The sequence below is a fragment of the Suricata suricatta genome, chromosome 14 (genome assembly GCF_006229205.1).
Source record: "Suricata suricatta isolate VVHF042 chromosome 14, meerkat_22Aug2017_6uvM2_HiC, whole genome shotgun sequence".
Lineage (NCBI taxonomy): Eukaryota > Metazoa > Chordata > Mammalia > Carnivora > Herpestidae > Suricata > Suricata suricatta.
The window spans coordinates 58,386,069-58,404,422 of NC_043713.1; the positions used below are offsets into that span (position 1 = coordinate 58,386,069).

At 43.1% G+C, this 18,354-nt stretch overlaps 1 protein-coding gene across 1 annotated transcript in view; it reads right to left on the minus strand.

The window, feature by feature from the left end:
- The window catches only part of PIEZO2 (piezo type mechanosensitive ion channel component 2), a 444,879-nt gene that overhangs the window by 66,607 nt on the left and 359,918 nt on the right, over positions 1-18,354 (minus strand). The window contains exons 23-33 of the mRNA XM_029922540.1: positions 18,133-18,309; positions 17,726-17,851; positions 16,178-16,378; positions 15,300-15,504; positions 15,080-15,181; positions 13,837-14,002; positions 9,756-9,999; positions 7,270-7,366; positions 5,536-5,695; positions 2,588-2,677; positions 368-489 (exon numbers count right to left, since the gene is read on the minus strand). Of these exons, the coding sequence (XP_029778400.1) occupies positions 368-489; positions 2,588-2,677; positions 5,536-5,695; positions 7,270-7,366; positions 9,756-9,999; positions 13,837-14,002; positions 15,080-15,181; positions 15,300-15,504; positions 16,178-16,378; positions 17,726-17,851; positions 18,133-18,309 (1,690 nt within the window). The remainder of the gene's footprint in view (positions 1-367; positions 490-2,587; positions 2,678-5,535; positions 5,696-7,269; positions 7,367-9,755; positions 10,000-13,836; positions 14,003-15,079; positions 15,182-15,299; positions 15,505-16,177; positions 16,379-17,725; positions 17,852-18,132; positions 18,310-18,354) is intronic.

The window sequence follows — 18,354 nt, forward strand, 5'->3', positions numbered from 1 at the left end:
TGCATATTTCACTTTTATACACCATTTATAGAAATCAGAGACAATAGGCTGTGTATCTGAAATGTTTTTCCTAAAGAAATAAATTAAGCAAATTCACGCTCATTTTCTTCAGAAACACATGTCTGAGAGACAGAAGCTAGGCTACGTGTTGATTAAAGTCATTTTGCTAAAGAAGAGATACTCATAAAGTCAGAGTCATTAAATACGTACTTTGTGAAACAAAAACATGTAACCCATTTGCAATCGGAAGGTAAAACTTGCCGAATTAAAAAAACACATGGTTAACACCGGCAGAATAAAAGTAGTGTTACTTTACAGCTCTAGCCATTATCATGCTACTGAACAAGAGGGAAATATCTTGACATACTTTCATCGTCCTCTTCAGAGAGGTTTTGGATGTCTTGGCCTTCCCCTGATTCCTGGGTCAAGCTCAGCATCCTCTCCTTACCCTTTTTGTATTTCTGTTGCCTGGCTTTGATGCGATCCATCCTGTAAGACAGAGCAGCAGCAGCGATGCCAAGGACACACCCACAGTTGTCCCACGGCCACTTTGGGTTTAAACTTGCATGTACGTGGTAAAATCACAAAGTGGCCAATATTTGGCACTTTTGAATGGTTTTTTACTAGCAAGAAGCATCAAGAAGATGCATGCATATTTCACTTTTATACACCATTTATAGAAATCAGAGACAACAAGAGGCTGTGTATCTGAAATGTTTTTCATATATATTTCTCCATATATATGTACATATATATGTGTATATATGTATATGCACATGAAGGGGATAATATGTCCACATGTATGTATGCGTATACACATGAGTGCCTCCCCATACCTCCATGTTACTTTGCTCTACACAGATGCTAGTCTTAATAATAGGATCATAACTATGCTAAAGTTTGGTATGCAGTACTGACACCTTGTACCAAAGGCATTTTAGACACAGTATATGATGAAATGGAAGTCCTTTATTCTCCCAGATTTTGCAGTTTTTAAAAATAGTAACTGCCTATCTCACATAGTTGTGAAAATCAAATGAAAAGGTGTATACATGTGAGAACTGTTTTGTAAAAGCAAGTTGCTCCTCAGAGGTTCCTAAGTAGTCTATCAGCCCACATGACTCTTCTCTATCTCAAATCTAATCTCTTGCTGGTTTTGAAAAAATGTCTTATTGCAACTTTAATTACTGAGTTAGAGCCTTTTATTTTGTCTGCTTATTTGGGAAGTCCAACTCTCAGAAACTGCAGTGCTGAACTCTATTTCTCAGATCTGCCCTCCTGTGGTGTTTCATTTCTTTAGTTTCTTAAAATTCAGGATACGATGTTCAAGTTTTTAAGCTGATTTTTGCTTTCTGCAACTTATACAGCACTTTTACCTTCTCTTTGGCAATGATCATTACCTTCATTCTTTTATATTCTGACTTTCTCTCACTTAAGAGGATGCATTCTTAAACAAATGGAAAAATTCAGTAAAATGAATGATAGTAGCAGATTTCCCTTCTGGGTACTTAGGAGCTCTTTATAAATGTGGGTCCAAATTTGTATCTCTCTAGACATGATAACTAGAGACCACAATGGCAACAGTTATACCATAAATGTGCATATGACAGTTTATATAACTCATATCTTCAATTGTGGAATAATCCATGCAATGGGATGGTGTAATCTATGCTAGCAAACATTTTTGTTTGGGAAAGGAGCTGGGAAATGAGGTAAGAAAGGAATGAAGAAGTCTCAGCCAACTTGGGGAATTCTCCTGGTGGGCTGATGGAGTCTCTGCTTCCCTGGAGTGTCTAGGTTTTGAAATCTGTGGCCATCAGCTCTTAAATCAAGTGCTACTAATCCTCAGAAGTTACACTTACTGCTAGAAATTTCACTCTAAGAAAATTATTTTCAAGGGATAATTTAAAAATTAATTAATTTAAAAAAGAAATTCTCAAATCTTTTGAGTGGAGTCAGTCCATTACTTGACTTACCCAGAACATTGTGGTAGAAAAAAAGGTCTTCAAGCGAATACAGGGAAACCGAGGTTGTATTTCTAGTAGTGCCTCTAGTTTGTTGTGGATTTTAAGTTATCTAGTGTCATGGGTCATCAGTTTCTTCCCAAAGAGACTGTATTATAGTATCTTTAGAGATCCTTCCAAAGTTGGACTCAGTATTTATTCCCTTAATCCACAGATGTAATCAACATTTGCTCTACTTGAATAGTCCTGGAAAGGCCCCGTCTCATTGTTTAACTCATTTAATATTTATAAAAACCCAGATATAATTATGAGCCCTAATTCAGAGAATCTGAGCAATTTGCTCACTCTTCCAGAGTAAGTAGCTGAGCCAAGGCTTGACATTGGTCTTATCCAACAGGGCTCCCCTTTCCACCATGCTGCAGTCATCTTCCTTTTAAACTACTTCCATTTTCAGTCCAATGAGCATAGGCCACTGCCCTGACACAGAGAAAATACCCAGAAATTGTAAAAGTCAACCCAAAAGGATTTTTTGGGATATTGAGGGCACTAGGGAGCTGACACCCAGCCCTACAGGATCAGATAAATTAAAAGGAAAGGAGAAGAGTGAAATAAAGCCTCCTTACTGCCTCTTCAGCTGATCCATTGACTTTTTCTCTTCCTCAATTCTTGCCTTTACAGCCTTTACAATTGTGGCCTGGAAAAGTTCAGCCCCTCTAGAGAAAAATCAGAAACAGAGAAAAAATTAGTCTTTCTATCCTTGTTACTTAACAATGATCCTCTGAAATGATCACTAAGGGTTAGAAAATATTTCTTTTCGGGTAATTAACTGGAGTCTTCTGGCTGGCAGTGGGAGGCCCAAGGCCTGTGTAGAAGCCCCTTCCCAGCAGATGAACACGACACAGCCTCCTGAGGGAGAGGGTGAGCTGCGCACAACCACAGAAGGTCAATCAAACAAACAAAAAAGTGGTTTGTGTTTTTCAAGACATTCAAAAGAATGCACCTCTTCAAACCTGTCCCACAGAACCTTGTATCTTAGCAAAGCATTATACTCACCTGACCTTATTATAGTTGTCCCATGAGGGACCATTTGCAAGGAGGAGGGAGTTCAGATTACTTTTCTAGTCAATGAGCAGAAGCGGGTCTGGAGTGAGCTGGGCTTCCCTAAGGAAATAGGCGAAGCTGGAATTCAAGCTCCATTGCTGGCACCTTCAGACTCCGGCCTCTTTGCTTCTCTTTTTCCTTCCTTCCAATCCCTCTGCCTGTTCTCACTTTTAAAGCCACCTAGATCTATTTCATTAACCTCTCTTAATATCTTCAGCTCTGTTCCACGGTCATCTGATCACATACACTTGGTAAATCCCAAGGCAGCAGGAACCCAGTGGTGTGCCAGCCCTGTGCTGGGATGTTGTCAGAGGTGCAGGACAGGCGCTTTGTCTGCGGACTCCTACATGCCCTCGGAATTCTTCTCTACAGCACCTAGTTAAAACCTCATACTTTTCTCAAATCTAGAATTCTGTCAAAGGCTTTTCACTCCTAGTATACAACCTAGTTTCCCACTTCCTGGAGAGAACGTAAGTCATGAGGCAATAATCTGCTCAGCTACCTCCCTCCTATCCTGCAGATACTCTTTCCTGCAGTGACAGTGGGAGAGGTGACATTGTCGCCTATGATCTGTCTGTGCACAAGTCCCTTTCCATCCCTGCAGCCAGAGGAGCTCTATCCTTCCCTTATTGCTCTCTGCCTGCATTCTCAGACTTCTCATTGCCACCAAGTCCTCCTCAAAAGCATGAAAACATGCTCACATCTTGCTAATCTTAGAGAATAAAAACGTGCACACGCTCACAGTTTTCTATGTCTGTGCATGAATATCTTCCAGTCCTGTCCCCAAGCCTTTCCCTTCAACCTCAGCTGACCCATGTTTGGCTCTGATCCTCACCTGTCAAGGTCACCAATTTCTGTGTTAAATTTTCAGTCTTGTGCTTGTATATCTTGTCTGCTGAACTTCTGCTTTGAGACAGCCTTCCTCAGGCTCCTAGGGTACCATGATTTCCTGGTTTTCCTTTCTTCTTTCTGGATCAGAGCTGCTGGTCTTCTCTGCCCATCTCTTGAGTGTGGGTGCTCCCCGGGCCCTCTTCTCACTCACATTCCCTCCAATCACTCACCTGCTCTAATCTCATCTGGGTCATGAGGCCCCTCGAGTCTACTCCCACCTCCAGACGTGTCCTCCCACTGGACTTGCCGGACTTGCCAGTGGGTTTGGTTTCACAAGTCCACCAACGCAACAACTCCTCAGGTGTGTGGTCTGTGTTTTCCCAAGTCTAGAGCTTCCTGGTGTCTCTACATTTGTGATTGGCACCACCATTTGCTTCAACCAGAATCTTGGGCATACCATTCTCTACCCTCTTCTTTCCAGCTGCACCTTCCTCCCTTCCAATCAATTTTCCACTTGTGCCGATTTTACTCTTAAATATCTTCCTACCTTATCTCATTCTGGTCTGAGCTATTATGTCTTTTCTGGATCAGCAGAGAAGCCAAATAACTGACCCATGGTTCTGTGTACACCCAGTCTGTCTTCTATGTCACAAAGCTCTTCAGAGTAAACGTAGGTCCCTTACTGAAAGTTTTTTCTACTGGGCTCCAAGTTAGTGAACAAAGGCCAGGAATTGATCCCCTATAAATGGCTTCTGAAATAAACATTTCAGAAGCCATTTATATCCTGGCAGAGGGAAAGGATAGTCCCTAAGAACACTGATGGTATAAACAGAAGTGTGTTAGTCTAAAACACAAATCAAAATGATAGATTCTGGAAATTCCATATGATACAAACTGGTGATTATCAGATTACTTCACACTATAGATCTGATGGAATCTAGCAAGCCTGGGCAGAGCAGTCTAGGCATTTGCTTTAATACCTAGCTTTCTTCCCAGTGTTTCCCCCTAAACCTACAGGACTGGGGCAAAAACTGGAGGAAGGGTGGAATCTAAGAAGAAATAGTAATGAAATAGTACCAGTGGCCCAGTGACCTCATATTAAAATAGAAAATCAGGTCATTGGGGAAAAGAGGTTGAAGGGAAGGAAAGGATAAGGAAAGATGGGTAGGAGGGTTTAGAAGGAGTCTGGAGTATCTATTACACTCCTTATCAACTTAAGATCTGAGAAATAATATATAATAGTGCTTTTATCCATTTTTAGGACATAGAGCCAGAGGGGGGAACATGGACTAGTTTCTAGATCAACATGGCCTATCTTACTGTTCTGCTGGAGGCCAAAAGGAGCTATGTCTAGTGAGGTGGTCTCTACCCAGAGGGCTCTAGATGACCAGTCTGTCTTTGACCTTATGTAGCATCCCAGATCTTTGTAAGTGTGACTTGGTGCCAAAGACTTTGTTGGTACTCTTCTATTTTAGGGTTTAAAGGGCTTGTGCTAAACCCTTCTTGGGTTGGTTTCCCTAGAAGGAATTTCTTTAACTTCTTGCGGGTTCTACAAGCAAGCTCAGACGACAGCACAGTGCAATATTACTTCCAGACAGATATTTTAAGAGAAACCACTTGATTTCATGGCCTGACCTACCTTGATGCTAGGATCTGTGAAGCTTTTATATCAGCTACAACATGTAGGAAATAGTAACTCATGAAAACTCTTCTCTGCAGCAGAAGGAAGGCAAAACATATGCTGTCCCAAATAATTCCTGCTTCACCACTGGGTAGTTTACATGAGGAATCATCATCAGCTGGGGGTCAAAAAGTAGGAAAAACCCAAAATTAGCATTTATTTTCATTGTTATTTTATAATATCTGTGGCATAATCAGGCTTGGGAAATACCACAGGCCTAAGAGCAATACTCTGATGCATGGATTCACTTATGGATGGATTTACTTACAAGCAGAGATACACATTTCAACTCCAATATCAACACTGATTCATAAGACCAACCTCAAAGAACTCTTAACTGCATAAGGCATAGACAGGTCTCTTTGCCAAGTGTGGCTCCTGAGTACTTCTCTCTCTCAGGGAGAGGGAGATCTCTTTCTTACTGAACAAGGGCCATGGAGAAATAATGTCTGTACGTCCCAGTGCCAGAGGCAATGTGCTGATATGAACAAATAAACAAACAGAAAATAAAACAAAACCCCCAGCTATTCTGGGAATGGTATTCTGAGTATAATCAGAAGATCAATTAACACATTATGGTCTACTGGAAAAAGATATCTTTTCCCAAATCAAAACAAATTCTCAGTTTCTTTTCATCCTGGGTGAAGTGTACACTGGATTGGAAGCCACAGGTAGAGAGTGCCCATTTTGGGCACCATGGATGACCAAGTGTGGTTTTGTCCTGGGTTCTGATGCAAGAGGCAGAGGATGGGAAGGGAACCTTCTGCCTCTTCCCTGGGAGTCTAACTACAGAGACCCTGGAGGTTTTCCCAGTTGTTTTCCTGAGTCTCAAGTTCCCTGAACCTCCTGAGGAGAGAAAAGTCTGGAAGTCAGAGGTACTCTGACAACCCAAGAATCTAGTTGCAACCACCATAGGCCTGTGGGCTTCTGGAACCTGTCCTAATGTAACTCAAAGAGGTTTGGAGAGTTATTAGAGGCCACACACAATCCACAGACCTGCCAGGTCTTGTAAGTTTCCAGAGGATGACTAAACATGTCTGGAATAGGGGCCCTTCATAGTATGGATAATAGATTCATAATCTACTACAGTCCTATAGCCTCCATCTAGAGATTGACCTCTTTTTTCTCTCTTCTTTATATGCTTTGGCCTAATTAAAATTTTTTTTTCATTTTACTTATTAAAAAGACATTTTTTAGTGTTTGTTTTTGAGAGCATTCATGTGTGTGCATATGAGTTGGGGAGGGGCAGAAAGAGAGGGAGACCCAGAATCCCAAGCAGGCTCCAGGCTCTGAGCTGTCACCACAGAGTCCGACCTGGGGCTCAAAGTCACGAACTATGAAATCATGACCTGAGATGAAGTTGAACGTTTAACCAACTAAGCCACACAAGCATCTCTCATTTTATTTATTTGAGAGAGAGGGATAGGAGAGAGAGAGAGCGAGAGAGAGAGAGAGAGAGAGAGCGAGAGAGCAAGCGCACAAGAGGTGAAAGGGGCAGAGGGAGAGAATCTTAAGAGAGCCTGACATGGGGCTCAATCCTACAACCCTGGGATCATGACCTGAACTGAATTCAAGAGTTGAAAGTTCAGTGGAGCCATTCAGGCAGCCCTTTGACTTGATTTTAACATTAGAACAATATAACTATTCTTCCTTCCCTGACCTCCCACTTCCAAATTTGCTTTTCACACTTACGCATTTTATAGCCTTTGACTGTGCAGGCCAGGCTGAAAGCTTGGATCAACCAGCAACTATTTTGAACCAATTTTTCAATGTATCCACATGCTCCTATCTGAAAAACAAACGGGAGTGGCAAATTGTGAAACTCTGCACCCAGGAAAAGAGGTTGATGTTTTGTGATCCCCGTACGTACAAGAATTCACAAAAATCTCTGTGCTAATGATTCGAGGGGGAGCCTGTAGTACCTAAATTTGTCACCATGAGGCAATGCATTTGATGCTTAGAAGTACCATAACTTCCTGGGGGAGAATAAGCCCCATGAATAAAGGAAGAGTCTTTAGTGTGACGGTCTTAGCACTTAGAAGCCTCAGACTATTGCAGGGACAAGCTGAATTCTGCGATATCAAATGGGTGAGCAATGACCCCCAGGACTTTGATTTGGTCCAGTTCCTTTCTCACAAAATCAGACAAATTACACCTATGCTGTTTGATAGAAGATCATTACAAACATCAGCCACGTGGTGCAGTTCTTAGAATAGGAAGAGAGTATGTATTTTGAGATGTTTTTGGCCAATTCTCTGGGAACAGGATTATTCTTTGTTGATTGGCATGTAGTTGTCTCCTAACAATGATGTATGTTAAGTTCACATCCTGAGGGGGAAGGAGCTTAAAGAAACAATCATTGCAAGCCAAAACATAAAGGTGATGACTGAATTGTGGGTATTTCCTGGGAACATGTGATGTAGGAGAGTATCATTAGAATTGGCTTCCAAACTGGCCGTTACCCAACGTGAGATGCCCTGCACATTGCAACATGCTTTCCATGTGACTCTATCTGTCCTCCATGGCGTGCTTCCGTTTGGGTTCTCTAGCTTGAGAATCTCCTCCTCCTTTTGCCTGGATACCCTTGAATCTGGTTTTCAAGCCTCTGATGGGTTCAAATGGCATGACTTCTGGAAAGTCAGCTCCAATTTACTTAAGCAAGGTATGAGTCACTCCTCTTTTTGTTCTGGTTTCCTAAGATGCTGTGATCATTAGCATTAACTGACCATATTATAATAACTAATAAGATGGTTTGCCTTCCCTTTTAGAGTGTGAGTTCCTTAGGGTAAAACTTGAAGGCAATACTGTACCTAGTTCTTCAAGGCAAACATAATGTCTAGCAAAGGACAAGTCTGCAGGGCAGGTTTACAGAATGAATGAATGAATAAATGAATGGACTTTGTAGCTACACAATTTTTAGGACTGGTTGTAGGAATCAGCTTCTGGCAACAGATCCCTCACCAAGAGACTGGATATTAAATGAAATGTTGTTCTGTTGTCCTGTCTCATACCCGCTCCAAGAACTTTCAGTACTACCCCAAATGTAAATAAAGATCGATGGGGTAAAATTGCTGCATAAAAGTCACTTTTACTGTCAATAGGTCTTAAACAAAATTTTAGTGGTCTTAGACAAAGTAAGTGACATGAATATACATTCATGGCAACCTACACGTGGCTGTCCAAGACGTCTAAACACAGCAATATAGGTGTCAAAAAAATTTTAAATGCCTTCATAGTAGACTTGCCTGGCGAGCTGATCTTTAAGTAGCCAGGAGGGTGAGAAGCAGGAAATTCTCACATTACGGCTCCTCTAATGCACTGTCACCACTAGGGAGTAGCAGGCACAAGGACTGACTTTGACATAGGGCCAGCTGGAGATGTATTAACTTGTTCAGGGCGTGAAAGGTGCCGTTTAATTTCGTGAAACAAGTAAATAATTTAAAAGCTGTCCTGTGATCCAAACATTTGATGCAATCCTAGGATAACTAGTGGACGGTCTGAGTTACCCACCAGGCCAGAGGACAAGTTGTGCCCCGAAACATGGATATTTAATAGCAGAGCAGCTACATCTTGCAGTGGAAGGATGTGTGTTTTGCTTCCACCCTCTACTGGCTTAGCTGAGCCCTGATCAGGACCCTTCTGCCCAGAGGTAACCACAAAGTTGTGTTCTCCTGTGTGTTGACATCTCACAGGTACATGAAACGTGCATTCAATAGCCTGTTCTGACTCATTCCCCACCCGACCGTGTTACAGACAACTACGCTCATTTTACTTGGTACTTCCATAATGCTTTCTAGGCAAGCCAACATGATATGCCTTTGGAAGAGATTCAGTGACTAATTCAGCTCATAAAAGAGCCATTTTGCAGCACAAAGTGTGAATGGTGATAAATTATCCTTCAGAAGAAATGGAATTTTAACTTAAAAATACATTTTAGAATGCAAATACACATCCTCTTGTCACGTGACCCTGAGATGGTGGAAGTAAGCAAATGGGATTCCGCTTAATATGGCAAAATGAAAGTAATAAATGGTTCTTTGAATTCTGAGTTTGCAGCATCTTATTTGGGGCTTTTAAGAGAGCTGGGTGACTGGCAATTGGGCTTTTAATAACCACTGAATGGATTGTTTACTCTTGTGCTGAAACCACAAATGTGTTATGCAGTGGGAGGCACTTACTGACAATATGTTTTTCATCGTAATCACAAAAACGTTGTATGCAATCAGCCAGTCCCAATAGCGCAGGATGCTCTTGATGGGTTTCAGCAGCAAATCACCCCCGAAGAGCAAGAAATAGAAGCAGGCCACCAAGTAACCCATGCAAAAGATGCTGATTCTGGTTGTCCCCGTGATGAAGATGATTGTGAGGACAAACCAGAAGAGGTAGCTGAAGATGATCACTTTGGACATGTCTAAGTACGATCTGGAAAACAAAACCGAACCATCAAAGGTCAATGATACAAACAAAAAGTTAAGTCAAGAGATTCTACGTTAATGAGAGTAAGTGTTTATAGTATCCATTTGACTCTTCATGGAAGCACCTTGCAAGCAAGTCATATTGTGAGTTCTGTATTCCTCTTTCATTTAACAATGCCTGGTCTATAGGAAATCTTCACTCAGTTAATAACAGACAAATAGGTAAGTTGTGAAAACATTTATTAGTGTCTTATTTGGGCCAAATTTCCCACAAACAGCAGGAATTTCTGCCTACTACTGGAGTACTCAAAATTCCTCCCTATCTTCCTATAGGAGGCATGAATAATTATATGCCAAAAGAAATTCTAAGATACAGATGGCTTCTGAAGCAAGAGAAAAGGGAAGAATAGATTCCTTTCTTTAAAAAAATATATATATTTTATATTTATTTATTTTTGAGAGACAGAGAGAGACAGTGCAAGCAGGGGAGGGGCAGAGAGAGAGGGAGACACAGAATCGGAAGCAGGTTCCAGGCTCTGAGCTGTCAGCACAGAGCTTGATGTGGGGCTCGATCCCAGAAACTGTGAGATCATGACCTGAGGCAAAGTCGGCCGCTTAACTGGCTGAGCCACGCAGGCACTCCAGAATGGATTCCTTTCAATGAACTAGAAGTTGATAGACAAAACAAATCTGTGTTACATCCGCACGTCTTACTGAGGATGGAAATCTTTCCTTGCAGATGAGAAGTAATTCTCACAGAGCACACATGGTCATTGTGAGGCTTGTAGGCTCTGTCCAACAATCTGTCTTTGGATGGCTCTTGGATGGAGTCAAGATTCCTTTTTTTGGGAGTCATTTTTCCCTGTGACCTTCCTGATAAAAAGTCAGGAAGCATGCAGGTCATTCACTATGCAATAAATGGCAGCTTCTGGAAGCTTAGGAGCACGGATCACTGACAGCTGAGGGAAGTAGTACCTACAGGCCAAGACCCATCTGTGTTTGCTTAACTGGAGCTCATTTAACTTGGAGGTTTTGCTTTGGTTGTTTCTCTTCCCAAGTAAGGGCAGAAGCATAGCAGAACCAATCATGGGTCAGTTATTTGATAAATGAGCTGTTATTTTGTAAGAGTTAATAAGTAATCTCTTGATAAAATCTGACTCCATTACCCAGCATCATTAGAAAAAGCTGTTCCTAAAAGTACATTGTCAGATAAGCAAACTTTTCAACATTACCCTTGGGGGAGTAAAATACCCAATCCTTTACAATGTTTTCATGAAATGTTCATCTTGGATCGATTTCACCCTTCTTTACCTTCATACCCAAAGGAGAATGAATACCATGTCAGTACGTGTCAGTATCCCAGGAGCATTGCAGGTGAAATTAGTCATTCAGATGAGATGTAATAGCGGAATGCCCACAGGGCCTTCTGCTGTGTGTGTGTGTGTGTGTGTGTGTGTGTGTGTGTGTGCGCGCGCATGCGCGCGTGCTCTGGAGTCAGCAGAATCAGCCTACTGGCATTCTGAGTGTGTGTGTGCACAGAAATGTGTATGTTAGAGCACCATGTGCTTTCCAGGGACTTCCCTGCCTTGCCTGCTGTTGCTCCTTCCTGCTCCAGGGGTCCTGGCCTCCACTCCTTAGCACTTCACCTGTTTGATGCTCAGTTATCTTAAGACCAATCTTGTGAGGGTCATTTGGAAAACTCTAGTCAAGGTGCTCTGAAGAGGAGCCTTATGGGCCCCAGAGCAGACGAATGAGCCCTAGTGGTGTTTAATGAGGTTAAGAGGCTGCTTTCTAGAGCTACTGAGCACATGCCCATAGGGAGGGTATGTGGGACTCCATGCCTCCCACCGCCAAGGGCCTACTAGCTTCCGGTTCGTGACTGTGGTATGTGACAGGTTACTCCCTAATGCACGCTTGTCTGGCAGTCCTAACTGAGAAACAGAACTAAGAGCTTGAAATAATTCAATCTTGAAAAGATATCACTTTAAAAATCAGTGGTGCACAAAAGTTTTCTTGTTGATGCTTTAGGTTTTTCACAAGTACACTGTAGAGTCGAATACGTGTCTTTTTCCCTTTAGGATACGAAAAAAGATAAACTGCACTGATTTTTTTCTCTTAGTATCACAGAGAAGAGGTAGAAAGTGAAGTCCTACCTTATATCAGTGTTAGTGGAGTACATTATTCCTAGAAGGTATCTATAGGTCTACATAATTTATAATTTTATTTATGTATTTATTTACTATTTATTTATGTTTATTTAATTCTTTTGAAAGAGAGACAGAGAGCACAAGTTGGGGCAAGGCACAGAGAGAGGGAGAGAGAGAATACCAAGCAGGCTCCATGCTGTCAGTGCACAGCCTGACATGGGTTTTGAACTCACAATGACATCATGACCTGAGCCACAATCCAGAGTCAGATGCTTAACTGACTGAGCCACACAGGAGCCCCTACGTAGCTAATGATTTTAAAGCAAATTCACTTATTGGTTTGTTCAGTACATGCTGAGCTCTTAAGGAGGTCGCAGAAGGGCCTCAGCCCCCAGGTATTGGAGCCAGGTGGACTGGGTGCAAATCCTTGTTCAGAATCCTGATCCACAAAATGGCAGTAATAATATGTCATAGGGGGTCGTTAGGGTAAGATAGCTTCATCTGTGTAAAACACCTGGACAAAGCCTGGCACACTGCAAGCGCTCAGTTACTGCTGCTGCTAACACTACCATATGCAGTTCAGGCCAAACACCATCGGTAAGAATAGGGGACAGGCATATACACAGAAGTAGGTTAGAAGTGGACTTTGCCCTAAGTTCCTATTTCTTAGACTGGGGGTGGAACAGGTTTAGATTCTTCAAATAATAACCCCATGCAACACGATATCTGGGAGTCAGAAGATGGGGAGCAGATCTGAGGTGAGGAGAGGCACACTGGCTTGTACAAGACTGTTCTCCACACCGTGCACTGATGTGCAGCCTCTCCTGGGCCCTGAGAGCAGAACTGGTGGGTGGATGCCAGTTAGTGAGGATCAGCAAGTCCAAAGGCGCCCAGCGAGTGAGGAGGTGTAGGAAATCCCGCCAGTCCGTCAGATCTCTGACCACAGGGACAGAGCTAGTTTGTGAGAGTTGAATTTGGAGGCAGTGAGATGCCACCAGAAAGTGGCATCAGGTGAAAATAGCATGAGAACCTGGGAACCCAGAGAACACAGAAGGGATGCCCAGTGAGAAATTCGGTCAGGTTCAGACACACACTGTGTAGAGGGGATGATCAAGCTGCTCAAATCGGCTGCCACCAGACTGAGACTGCAGCAGATGGTGGAGGACACAGAAGCTGCTGCAAGGGGAAAGCCACACACCCAGGGAGATGGCACATGGGGGGAGTGCCAGCACAGGACAGGCTGTGGTTCCCATGATGCCCACTGGCTACGGAGGCCAGGAAAGGGACAAGGGAAGGGGGAGAAGGACAGGGGACAAGGATGAGGAACAGGGGATGAGGAGGAACAAGGGGTGAAGAGGAGTTGGAACAGAAGATAAAGATGAGGGACAGTGGATAAGAGCAGGGGGTCTCTGCTGGAGCACCAGGAAGCAGTATCATGGGGACCAGTCAGTTTGTGTGTGACAAAGTGGAGGGAAAAAGCAGGGCCATGTGTGGTTCATGCCGAGGAAAGCAGAAGCAGAACTGTAATTCTGAGACTCAGCCTCCTGACCGCTAAGCCCTCTGCATTTCTGAGCTTGGTGTGTACAGGTAGGTGCCCAGTTTCCCAAGAATGGAGGAGAGAGAACTGTGAGTGGAGGTGTGTCCTTCAAGTGACACACACGTGCAAAGTGGCCCTGGACCCACGCAGCTACCCTCACCTGCAGTGAATGAAGTCTGGCACGGGGTTGTGCTGGCTGAAGGAGGCCGCATCGAGGTTCATGCAGATCTCCACATTGTCCCCTGCCATGATCCGCACTGCAGCCTTGTTTTCATCCTCAAAGATCTGCCTTTGCAAGGAGGCACACAGGAGCAGCATGAAGTCATCTGATAGGACAGAGAGATCACGGAGTCACCTCAAACAGTCACCACCAGACAGGAGCAGCTCCCCCGCTCCTGAGTGAGTGACGATTCCAAAGTTCCCCGTGTGCAGTTCTCCCTGGATTCCAGTCTTGGGGCCAAGTTCCACTTCACCCATCATGGAAGATACAAGAGGGGGGCACAGACATGGGGGAGTCTGGATTTTGTCTGCACATTGGTGGGTGCAAGTATCAGGTGATAATCACTAGTCTTAGGACTTGCTTATGGGATTAAGTTTATTTCCATTTATCTCCCATCAGAATTTTGAGGAGGCCACACTTCTCCATCTTTATCTTTTTACTTATGGTAAAGGCAGGTACTTCGGTTTTTTTTTCACCCTCTATGGGATCCCGCGTTGTTTGTAACGAGACCCTTCCCAGAGTGAACATGGCAATGAAGGCAGAGAGCGCAGATGAAGATCGTGGCCAGTTATAGACTGGCAGCTTCCAGCTCCAAGTGGCTTCACTGTACTTGACATTCAACCTGAGTCTGCAGAGGCAGCACGGTCCTTCTGTAGGTGACCCTCTCATCGTAGGTGGGGCTGCTCCAACCTTAGGACCATCAGCCTGCCCTGAGAAGGGCCAGGGGCTAGAACCCAGCTCTTGAGCAACTGCTGTTTGGGCAGTGTTTTCCTGGCTTCTACGCTCTCCACTTTAGCTTTGCTCTGTCTGTGATGGCGGCCTAAAATAACCTCCTCACAAAATACAAGGCCTCCCTCTGTAGTCTACCTGCTGGAAGGTGAAGGAGTAGAGGTGTGTGCGGGGCTGGGGGATGGGGTGGAGAGTGGGTATGTGTGTGTGGGGGGGGCAGTAAAATCATGGAAGTGGATATGGTATTTCCAATGTTTATTTATTAATTTTGCAAATGTAAGAGGGCAAGTAGAAGCCATTAAGGACCTGTGATATTAATGCATCCAGACAAGCTTTTACATGATCACAAAGTGCAGTGAAAGAAGGGGGGGCACTAATGCATAACACACGAAGAAGGATTCACAAAGAGAAAACCAAACCCCAGTGCTCTGCGGCCCCAGGCTGCAACACTTACAGACGAGAAACACGGGGTTGGGCCGCACGATGAAGTCTGGGAAGTATAGCCACTTTATGATATTGTCGTTGAAGCTAGCACCCTTGAATCTCCACGGGTAATCTGCAGGGAGGGAAGTGGTAAAGCGCAAAATCAATACACTTCAGTGCCCTTGCCCCAACTGTCCGCAACACAAGGGCTGATTACAAGAGCAGCAGGCTCCTGGGGAGGGCCCACTCACCCCTGCAAGGAGCCGGAGGGACGCCAATGCAGATGAAATACTGGAAGGTGATGATGCATGCCAGGAAGCAGCAGTACTTGGGCCAGATTTCCGCAATGGCCTTTCTTCTGCGCCGATACAAGACAGCGATCAGCCAGCAGGCGTGAATCATGGCATAGAAATCCATTCGCTGACCGATTACGTTAACTGACATTAGGAAACAGGTCTGCATAAGGATGAAAAGAAGCAAAAAAAAATCAGATTTACAGGGAAGGGGAGTGGTGTCACCTGTCAGCTCTGGGCGGGTGTCTCAGAGACCTGCATTCCTGAGGGCAGGTCTGTCTACACACACTCACCAAGTCTTGCCTCTTTGGGGTGTCTTTCAGCATGAAGACTGAAATAGCATATAAATTACTGCCAACGGAAAGACTGGTCACATCACTGCTAATAAGACACTTATTAGCAGCTATGATCTCTTCTTTGTGTTCCAAATTTGCTCTGTTAAGAGACAGGCACCTACCACAACCCTTTCAGGTCAAAGCAGTTCATTTTGGCTCAAGTTAAACTTTCAGAATGAGTGTACAGAACACAAAGATTTGCAACATATTAAAGAAACCAGTTAAAATGACAAAGTGATATTTATGCATCTATATGTAAGGCCACAGAGATCCAGAGAGGCCAAGTTCACTGTTGCAGAGTATGAAGCACTGGCCTTGGTCTTAGAACACTTGCAGCCAGGCCACGTTAACCCTTCGGGAGAATCTTTTCCTGCTGCTCTCAAGAACTCAGTCATCGCAGCATGGAGATGTACCAGTAAGGTCCACTGGCCAACTGGCCAAAAACAGTGATTGGAATTTTCACAGAAAACAGAAAAAAAAAATGTCAGCAAAGAAACTCACCTCCAGACCAAACTTGTAGAAGAAGTAATTTATGAAATATTTGGCACAATTGATAAGTCCATCATCTAGATGGAGTCTTGTAATGTCATGAAAGATGGTTTTAGACACAGGGGCTGTGAGGCTGTTTCGACCTCGATAGTACTCCTGATGGCGGTAAATTGTAACCTCAAAGGCCAGAATGGCCAGCATCAGCAGATTATTCTACAAAGCAAGAAAACAGTTATGCAAGCCAAACATTTTAGCTTGGTAATTTTAAACAATATCCATAATATGCCATTTTTCCCCCCATTCGTGGTGTCTAGAAGAGCATTGCTTTAAAAAATCCCCTCCTCTATAAAAGCCTTGGATTCTATGTTCATTTTCCCTATGGCACGGTAATGAGGTGGAGTTATGTGCATTATGCCAATCAGGTAATTCCCATGATGCTAGGATTTAGAATCTCTAGACAGAAGGCTGGTGATGCTCATACCTGTTTCTGGAAAGGTATACTACCCATGGGAAGACGCAGTGACCAGTTGTGTGGGGACAGTGGTCCCACCTCGTTTGCAAGTAAAGGTGTAAAAGAGTACAGGGCCATCTGGGGAACAAGCTAAAGCTGGAGTGAAAATCTTTTAACACTTTGGAAATCTGGCCAGAGAGAGCTGCACACTGACAACCATGCTGCTTACGACAAAATAATCATAATCACACCGAAAATAGTTAACATTTATGGAACCTTATGTGCCAGACACGGTTCTGGTCACTGTTTTCAAATACCAGCTCCTGTTACACTTATAATAATAGGTCTTGCTGGTGGATAGCATTTGTATTGCTTCAAATGTCTGTCATATGAGAGAAAAAAAGAAAGCTACACACAAAAACGGGATGCTTCATACATTTAAAAATTCCTGGTGTTGAGTATAAATGCTTTGATTTTAAGTGCTTCTGTCAGTGTGTTAGGAAGACCACTCAGGTCATCCATCAAAGTAAAATGGGAAGAGTCTGAAGTATATATTGCTTTATGTTTGTTAGGACTGGTTGCAAAATTTCTTTTCAAACATATGCTGTTTAAAATTGTATTACCTTTAAATATAATATATATCTTTGACTAAACATAGAGAAACAGAACTTAGAAAGCAAAATTTTTCATAATTCTATACTTGCTTCTCAGAAATAATCACTTCATACAATTTGGTATATTTTACTCAATATTTTCCTTTGCATCTAGAAGAGATCATATGATGAAATTTGTTATCTTAAAAAAATTAATATATTTTGGACATTTTTCAACATCTGACAGTATCAATCTACAATCTTTTAGTGGTAATATCATATTCAAAATAATATTAGATTTGTTATACTTTATTCAATTACTCTCAGAGTACTTGACCAATTTCTTTTTGGTACAACGTGACATTGATGGTAATGTTTGGTCATTTGTTTCAAAGGTGATTCCAAATGTTACATAGAAAGGTGAGGTTATTATCATGTGATATCAGAGGTCTCAAGGCAAAGGATCTTAGGCATTAACTGCTCAGAGGCACAAGCGAAGTATGACAGAGGCCTTACCCTCAGGTAGACGAGCAGAGGGGAAGATTTCCTCAGGCCAACCCATTCTGTTGGGTCAATAGGAGCATTGTAGAGTTGAGACTTGTTCAACTGGTGGATGGGTATATTTGTTTGGTTTTCATTTGGCTGAAAAACAAGAGAATAGGGAGTTAAAAAATGGCTGCACAGATTGGAAGAGTTCAAATTTCTCTCCTTCAGCTTTGAGCAAAGGGATATGAGGGGGCAGGCAGGGGAAGGCCACTCCAGGGGAAAGATCTTAGCATGAGAAAAGAAGGGTCAGGACATATCCAGCATGGCTGACGTGACTGAAAGGCCAGGCAGAATGTGCTTGGGCATACGGGTTTCCCACTAACAGCCTCTCTTCCCTAAGCCCTAGTCACGAAGAGTCCCCGGTCTTTGAGGCTCACCAAGGAACAGTTAACAGAAAAGTTCTCAGGCTTAATGGTTTGCAGCTGGTACAACATTTTGCAGACGATGATCACACACGTCCAGACAGTGCAGACACTTGAAGCCAGACGGCGTAGCTTGGCGTATGGCAGAGCAAAAGCCCAAGAAATCAAAAATACATAGTTGAACAGTGACACCTGAAAACATAAAATCAAAAATGGGGACAAAAATACATAATATAA